General features: G+C 47.1%; 1 protein-coding gene across 1 annotated transcript in view; it reads right to left on the bottom strand.

Moving 5' to 3' along the window:
- Positions 1 to 4,663, bottom strand: part of KCTD10 (potassium channel tetramerization domain containing 10) — a 41,535-nt gene extending 36,872 nt beyond the window's left edge. The window contains exon 1 of the mRNA XM_023733728.1: positions 4,535 to 4,663. Coding sequence (XP_023589496.1) covers positions 4,535 to 4,537 — 3 coding nt within the window. The 5' untranslated portion in view covers positions 4,538 to 4,663. The remainder of the gene's footprint in view (positions 1 to 4,534) is intronic.
- Positions 4,664 to 8,638: the final 3,975 nt, after the last annotated feature.

Genomic DNA, 8,638 nt, shown 5'->3' with positions numbered 1-8,638 from the left:
AAAATTCTATCATGCCATCTGCAGTGTCTTTTTTTTTTTTGGGGGGGGGGGGGTTAGTTAAGGAAATCTGTCCCTCAAAAGGAAAATAACTTTTTTTAGCACTCCTTTCAGATCTAAATTTACAAAGAAATAAGCCTGTTTATGAGAAATGGTCTAGCATTTTCTAAGGCACCTATTGTTAAACAAGTCAGGAACCAAACCTTATGTACTTTTTTTTGGTTTCCCAATACCTTTTTAAAGATGTAATCTGCATACAATAAAATGCACAGATTTTAAATACACAATTTTGGTCAATGTATGCATGTGTGTAGCCCTCACTCCAGTAATCCAATCAAGACGAAGAACATTTGCATTGCTCCAGAAAGTCCCTCCATGCCATTTTCCCATCAATTCCGACCCAGCCCCCACCCCCAGAGTTTTCATTTCTACCCCAACATACGTCTTTCTCAAGCCAAACAATGCTGGAAGACAGCTATCAGTATTTCCATTTTGTGAATCAGGATACCACAGCCCAGAGAGATTCAGCCACTTATTTGAAGTCACGAGGTGCACTGGTGATGAAGCAAGTGGGCAAGTCCTGGCTGGCCTGGAGCCCAAGATTTTATCAATGCTCATGCCTGGTACATTGAAAGCTATGACATATAAATTGAGAATGGAGACCCCCTGCTTCTTTAAAAAATACCAAAAAGCTCTGAAAGAAGATGGGAGGCACTGTGTGGTGTGGCTAAGGGCTTGAGTATAAGCCCCTACCCTGCCACTTACGGAAGGGGCCCTGGTAGTGCAGCGGTTAACTGCTCGGCTGCTAAGCAACAGGTTAGCGGTTCGAAGCCACCAGCTGCTCCATGGGACAAAGATATGGCAGTCCACTTCCATAAAGCTTACAGCCTTGGAAACCCTACTCTGTCCTATAGGCTCGCTATGAGTTGCAATCTACTCAATAGCAGTGGGTTTGGTTTGATTTCTACCACTTGAGACTTGAGTCATCTTTCTGAGCTGAGTCTGGCTAAGAGCTTGAGTTTACGCCTCCACCCTGCCACTTACTAGGTGTGCAGCCTTGGTGAGTCACCTTTCTGAGTCAAGTTCAGTCTATCAAATGATGCCACAGAAAGCACTCAGCACGACCCCTGGCTCAGAGTAAATGTGAACTCATTGTGATTATTTGAGAATGCTCTCAGTCTCCAATTTATCGTCTCCTCTTTGGAGACAATTTCCAGCTCTACTGAAATCAGGCTGAATTAATGAGAGATAAAGGCAGAAACCATCCTGGTCTAGCTTCAGACACGGGAACAGGCAAAGCAAGTTCTGCAGTTCCTGGAGCTCACCCCCTCCAAAGGGCAGTCAGCCTCAATACTAAGGGAGGCCCTTGGAGAAAAAATTCTGGCTGTGTTCATGAGCCAGAGTTACAGTGAACTAAGAACAAAAGACAGTAGACAATAAACCTGTTACAGTAAACCTCTCTACAGAGCACTGCCCCAGCCATTCCTGCTGGGATCCTGCTTTTTTACTTGTTTTCAAAGGTTTGATTTCATTACTAACGGGTGGGCAGGACAGAGAACTGGTTACAGAAACAAGAGTGGTAATTGATATGTGAGGTATTAGTTACCAATTCTGTTCAATCAGAGAAGTGTTTTACTGCATTAGATGGATGAGGCAAGGCTTCTCTCTTTCCCATCTTCCCTGAATATACTGTTGCGGATTCTGAACACTGGCTTTCCACTTGGATGCACATAGGAATCACCCGTGGAGCTTAAAAAGTACTGATGCCTGGGTCCTACATGTGGACATTCTGATGTAATTGGTCTGGGGGTGTGGTCTGGACAACAGAATTTTTATTACATTTGCCAGTAGATTCTAATGTGCAACCAAGATTTTGACCCACTGTTCTAAAAGGGGATGCCTGGTGGCGCAGTGGTTAAGCGTTTGGCTGCTAACCAAAAGGCTGGCAGTTCGAATCCACCAGCCGCTCCTTGGAAACCCTGTGGGGCAGTTCTACTCTGTCCTATAAAGTCATGAGTCGGAACTGACTCAAAGGCAACGGGCTTTGTTTGGTTGGGTTCTACAAGGATCTACACCCCTCAATTAGGCTGTAAGTAATTCCATGGTCTTGGAAAAGCTCCCCAACCTCTTGCTCTATCAGCCCAGTGAATTCCTGAACGACACACAAAAACAAACCAAGGCACTGAAACACAAGCAAGCCCCACTTCACTGCTTCAGAGCCCCAGGCAGGAAGCAACTACATGCACGCTTAAAAAATAAAGATCAGCTGAACGGGGGAAATAGTGGACTTGAAAACTACAATAGGGAAAAAAGGCTTCAAACCTCTAACTCTCTGATGTTTTCTACACAACTCACTGTAGAACTGTTTCCTTGGAGGGGAGAGAGGCGGTTGTCCATGGAAGAAAAACTAGACCCATTGTCCGGCAAACTGGACTGCAAGCCCAGTTCCACTACTTCCTGTGTGGTGTTCAGACAAGTGATTTAACTTGTAAAACGGGAGTTTGAGAGCCATGATCTTCCTAATCACCCTCAGGGAGTAGAATGTTAAAGTACTCAGGCACCCAGGTCCTAGGGCAGCTCTGGTCCTCAAACTTTCCCGGAGACTAGTGGTTCTCAACCCTGGCTGTGCATTAGAATCACCTGGGCGCTTTAAAAATACTGATGTCTGTGCTTCACCCCAGACCAACCGAATCAAATGCAGGTGGGAAAAACTATTCAGGTAATTCTAATGTGCGACCAGGGCTGAGGGCCAGCGAGCTAAGAAGATATTTCTTTAACTAACTTGGTTTAAGAATCACTGGGGATACACGGTAAAAACATCAACTTAGCTGACTTTTACAGCAGGGAAGTTTAAGAAACACTGCCTGAAGGTAATTTTAAAACTTCCCCAAACTGAGGGTATTTCCACAACTTTGAAAAGGCAGCTGTTCCATTTCAACCAAACTAATAATTGAATCAGCTACATAACTGCATTATTTTGCACTTGAAACTTGCTTTTAAGACAGCTTCCAAGTGTTTCCGAGTGTTCTGCCAAATGACATTCTCTTCCTGTGTGTAGCCCACAAACTGTCGGCCTGTTTTTCACAAGAGTCTAGGGAAGAAGACATTATCAATCCCACTTTTCAGGTGAGAAACTAAGAATCAGAATCCTAAGGACCCTCTGACTCCAATTCTCAGACCCCTTTCATTATACATCCCAAATCAAGAAATCATTATTCTAATGCCCTGGAGGGCTTGATAAAACAGATCACTGGCCCCACTCCCAGAGTGTCTGATACAGTAGTCTGGGGTGAGGCCTGAAAATGTGCATTTCTAACAAGTTCCCAGAGAATGCTGATGCTGCTGGTCTGGAGACCACACTTCAAGAACCACTAGTTTAGGCCTCCTCCTTCTTCTCAAAAAAAAAAAAAAGTTGCCATCAAGTTGATTCCAACTCTTGGTGACCTCATGTGTGCAGAGTAGAACTGCACTTCACAGGCTTTCCATGGCCTTTCTTTCAATGCGCCTATAGGGTGGGTTTGAACCAACAACATTTAGCTGAGTAGTTAAGCACTTAAAAGACTGCAAGGGATGGGGGGAGCTTATTTACAAAAAATGGAGAGGATCAAAATCGGATACAGATTGACTCATTTTTCTTCAGCAGTGCTCTTGGGTCTGATTTTCCCTAAAGGACAGCACTTCCAGAGTAGAGACATGGGGCAAACAAGAGGCTCTGGGCTCATCTTTGGTCATTCCCATCCAGGGACAAAGAGCTATTCAAGGAAGAGAAACCTGAAGAATCTCAAGCAAACAGAAACCTTCCTACAGTTGACAGCAGATAAGACACCCCGCGGTTCCTTAGGTGTGGTCACCTTGGGCCTCAACGGAAGTGACTAGATACTCAGGCGCCAGCTGAGGCGCTCGGCTCCGAGGCAAAGGAACCCTGACTTCAGGCCCCTGGCATCCCTCCCCGGGATTCCAAGCACTTAACGTACACCCCCTTGCCGACTCCCTCTAGTTATTCCCTCGACTCCACTCGCCAGTCTATTCAACCTCACCTGGGAGCCCCATACCCGCTTCCCGAAACCCAACGACTCCGGCCACAATATCCCAAAATCCCCAACTCTCTGCCCCAAGGAATCCCACTTGACCCCTTCATAACCTGACCATTCTCCTCCACAACCCCAAAATCCTCATTTTCTACCCTCGAAAGGTCTCTCTTCGATGACATCTCTTTGTTCTCACAACCACTAATTCTCATCTCCAACGAGCACTCAGGACTCAGAGACCCTCCTCACCCACACATATCCAACTCCTCAAACCCAAAAGTCCATTCCCGAATCCGCAACAGTCAACGACCCCCCCGCCCCCGGCCAATTCTCCACCCAAAGCCCTTCCCCCACCTCCAGCCTCGCCCCCCTCCCAATCCCCCAACAGCCTCTCCCCTACCGCGACCGCCCCTTATCGCGCTCCCCCAGTCCCTTTTCCCTCTACTTTGCCGCTGCCTGCCTCACTCGGCCGCCCAGAGCTCGCCGTCAGCGGGCACCTCCCTCCTCACCATGAAAAGCCGGAGGACGCCGGAGTCTCCAAACCCGGTCTGAGGGAGGCAGAAGACACCCAGCTCGCGCGAGCCGGCGGCGGAGGCGGGGCCGGGGCGGGCCCTTCCGCTGCCCGCAAACCACTTCCGCTTCTCTAAGGGCACCTTCCTAAGGCATCCGTTGTGCCCCTGGACAGAGGCCGAGTTTCTTCTCACCTCCCCCGCCTGAATGAATTCCGCCTCTCAGCTGGATCAGGAATTGGTCAAGCTCCTGAATGCTCCACTTTTTCAGGAGCATTTTTGGCAAGAGACGAGGATGAGGTGCGGCGAGGTTTTCCTTTCTGAGTGCAGAGGCTATGCGGAACGCTCGTCTCCCGGAACTGGATACTTGCTTCCTGGCGGAGCGCTGAGCGCGAACACCCCGGGGCAAGATGGCGGCCGGGCCTCGGCAGCTGTCCCGGGCTTGGCAGAGGTTGGGGGAGTCGGGCTGAGACGGCGGCATCGGCGGCCCCAGCCCCGATTGCGGGTGCCCCGAGTGGGTAAAGTCGACGACCGACAAGTCGCAAGTGGGATCAGTGTCGCAAGTGCTCTAGGAGGTGAGGCCGGGGACCTTGATGGGGTGGCCTCGGGTCCGGGTCCCGGCCTCGCCAGGTCGGAGGGGCAGGAATTCGGGGTGACTTTCGCGTTTCAGGAGGGTCTCTCCGCGGCCCTTTCCACCTCTTTTCATCGCCGTTGCGATAGTTCTTTTAAAAGGGCTAATGCTGGGCTTTTATTGTGGTTGTTGATGTTCAGGAAAGACTCCGGGCCTCAAGTCACCCAAACAAAAGTTCGAATTCTGTTCACTTGCTGTGTGACCTTGGCAGAGTTCCCTCGCTTCTCTGAGTCTCAGTTTCTGCCTCTGTGAGATGGTGTAATAGCCTGTTTCATAGAGGGTTCCTGTATAATACGCTTTAGTACCGGTGCCTAGTACACGCCGCTCAATAAAGACAGCTGACGTTGATGGTACCTGTAAAGGAAATCCTGGAATTGATCATAATTTGACTAGTTTTACCCCACAAGCAGCCTTGTATTCTTAACTTGTCTTTGCTTTGCTATTCTGTGAGTCAGGGAGTCTCTGGGTCTTGTCTGTTTCACTTACGACTAAATAAATAAGTGCTTCTGAGTCAGAGTGCGTCCAAATTCAAGAGCTTAGCGACCTCAGGCAAGTCATGTCCCTTCTTTGCATGTGAAGGTGGTGTTGATAATAGCACCCACCTAGATAGACTTGTGGAGCCCTGGTGGCACAGTGGTTAAGAGATCGGCTGCTAACCAAAGGTCAGCAGTTCGAATCCACCAGCCGCTCCTTGGAAAACCTATGGGGCACTTCTACTCTGTCCTATAGGGTCGCTATGAGTCGGAATGGACCCAATGGCAACGGATTTGGGTTTTTGGGTAGATACACTGTAGCCTTTAATAAGAGGGAGCTATTAAGAGACAATTGAGCATGGCCCCTGAACTCTGTTGACCCAGAGCTGAAACCATTCCCAAGACCAACTCTTCAAACAAAGATTAGACTGGACTACGGGACATAAAGTGATACTCATGAGGAGTGTGCTTCTTAGCTTAAGTAGATACATGAGACTAAACAGGCAGCTCCTGTCCAGAGGCGAGATGAGACCTCAGAGGGTCAGGAGCTGGTTGAATGGACACGGGAAATCCAGGGTAGAAAGGAGGAGTGTGCTGTCACAGTAGAGGGAGAGCAACTTGGGTCACATAGCAATGTGTGTATAAATTTTTGTATGAGAAACTGACTTGAATTGTAAATTTCCACTTAAAGCATAGTAAAAAAAAAGAGAGAGTTAATTAAGACCTGATAACCAGACCAAACCAAACCCATTGCCTTCAAATCGATTCTCACTCATAGTGAGCCTATACCACCGAGTCGCGCTGACAGAGGAGAACTGCCCTGTAGGGTTTCCAAGGCTGTAATCTTTTACAGAAGCCAACTGCCACATCTTTCTCCTGCAGAAGGCTGGTGGACTCCAACTGCTGACCTTGCGGTTAGCAGCCGAGTGCTTTAACCACTGCACCACCAGGGCTCCTGAGACCTGATAGAGCTATTGAAAAGACAGGATTTGTTAAACATCCGTAGTGTCTGATACATGGTTGGCCCTTAACAAATGTTGGTGGTCATTAAACCTGGCTGGTCAGCTGTTCCCACCGTACGTGGAGGCTCTTCTTGGGCTCAGTTAGTAGTTAGCATTTATGGCACTTCATCTTTGGACCGTGCTCTCTGGACTGTCATGCTCTTTCATAGCTGGCTTCTTTTCTGTGTATCCACAATGATTTGGACCCAGAAAAGACTAATGTGGGGAAAGTCTCACGGGAATATAGAGATAGAAGTCTGAGTCCTGTCCAGGAAGATAGCTATTAAATAAATAAATGCTTTCGAGTCAGAGTGGGTCCCAATTCAAGACCTTGGCAACTTCAGGCAAATCATGTCGCCTCTCTGCATGTGAAGGTGGTGTCAATGATACCACCCACTAGATAGACTATGGCTCTGCCACTTACTAATGGTCTAGCCTGGACTGTGGGAAATAATAAGTGATCTTCTCTCAGGGTTGCTGTTCTTATTAGATGAAATCATTTAGGGCTTGACATGTAGTGGGTACTCGGTCAACCTAGTTTCTTCCTGCTTTCCAAATGATCTTGGTTACCACCAACCTCTTGTTTTCTAATCATCTCACCTGTATAAGTTTGTTTCTCCAACTTACCTTTATCTTAAGGACAATACAGTAAAGATCATTTACATGCTATATGCTTTCAGATTCCCCTAATTAATATGTCACTTATAATCATAATCACAGTGCTGTGATGACTAAATTCAGGTATAAGAAGATAAAAATTCCATTGCATCCTTTTAGCAACCCTATTGTTGTGTGCCATCAAGTTGATTCCAACTCATAGCGACCCCATGTGACAGAATAGAACCGCCGTATAGGGTTTTCTTGCATGTGATCTTTATGGAAGCAGATTGCCAGGTCTTTCTCTGTGGAGCCACTGGGTAGGTTCCAACCACCGACATTTTGGCTAGCATCCAAGTGCTTAACCATTTGTGCCACCGGGGCTCTTTTAGCAACCCTCTGAGGTAGGTATTATTATTTTCAATTTAAACATAAGGAAACTGAGGCCTAAAGAGGATAAGTACCTTGGCAAAATAAGAGGTTGAATCAGAACTAAAAAGCATCAAGCCTCTTTTCTCTGATCCGGGGCTTTTTCTGCTACATTTAGCCTTTTCTTTCATTCTCCAGGGCAGTTAACAGAGGAAGTACTTGATCGTGTGTTTTGTTTGATTGCTGAGCTGTAGTAGACACTATGTGGCTAGAGGAGGTGAATAAAAATTTTAAAAACTGCAAAGCTGGACTGTTATATGATGTGAAGAGAAACAAACATATAGTGTTGCCAAGGGAATGATTATATTAAGGAACAGATCTTATCCTGGGAGGCCAGCTGGGAGAAGTGAAAGTTTTGAAATGGTCTTAAAGGCACTTAGGTGCAGTTTGCATGCAGCCTTCTTTTTTTCCATTGGGAAGAGGCTCCCTCTTGCCCTTCTACTCCCTACCTTCCCCTCTCTCTCCTCCCCTGGAGGGACTGTCTGTATGGAAAGGAAAGAACATACCATTGTGCTCAATGGCTTGGAGCTTCTGCCCAATCTAAACATCAGGGCAAGTAACAGCACTGGTAAATCTTAGTGTACCCAGGGATAGGAAGAAATTTAATGAGTGAGGAATGGTAAATGTTCTAGCATTAGTTCCTTCACAAAGAACCTTAACATCTGTGTAGATGGGAGCGTTTGCTGAGAGTTAAAAAAACAAAAAACGAAAAAATTCGTGACTATAAAAATAACGAACAAGTCTGTCTTGGAAGAAGTACAGCCGGAATGCTCCTTAGAAGCAAGAATGGCGAGACTTCGTCTCACGTATTTTGGACACGTTATCAGGAGGGACCAATCCCTGAGAAGGACATCGTGCTTGGTAAAGTAGAGGGCCATCGAAAAAGAGGAAGACCCTCAACAAGATGGATTGACACAGTGGCTGCAACAAGGGGCTCAAACATGATGATTATGAGGACGGTGCGGGACCAAGC

The sequence above is a fragment of the Trichechus manatus genome, unplaced genomic scaffold, assembly GCF_000243295.1.
Source record: "Trichechus manatus latirostris isolate Lorelei unplaced genomic scaffold, TriManLat1.0 scaffold00061, whole genome shotgun sequence".
Lineage (NCBI taxonomy): Eukaryota > Metazoa > Chordata > Mammalia > Sirenia > Trichechidae > Trichechus > Trichechus manatus.
This window is presented reverse-complemented; position numbering and strand designations above follow the sequence as displayed.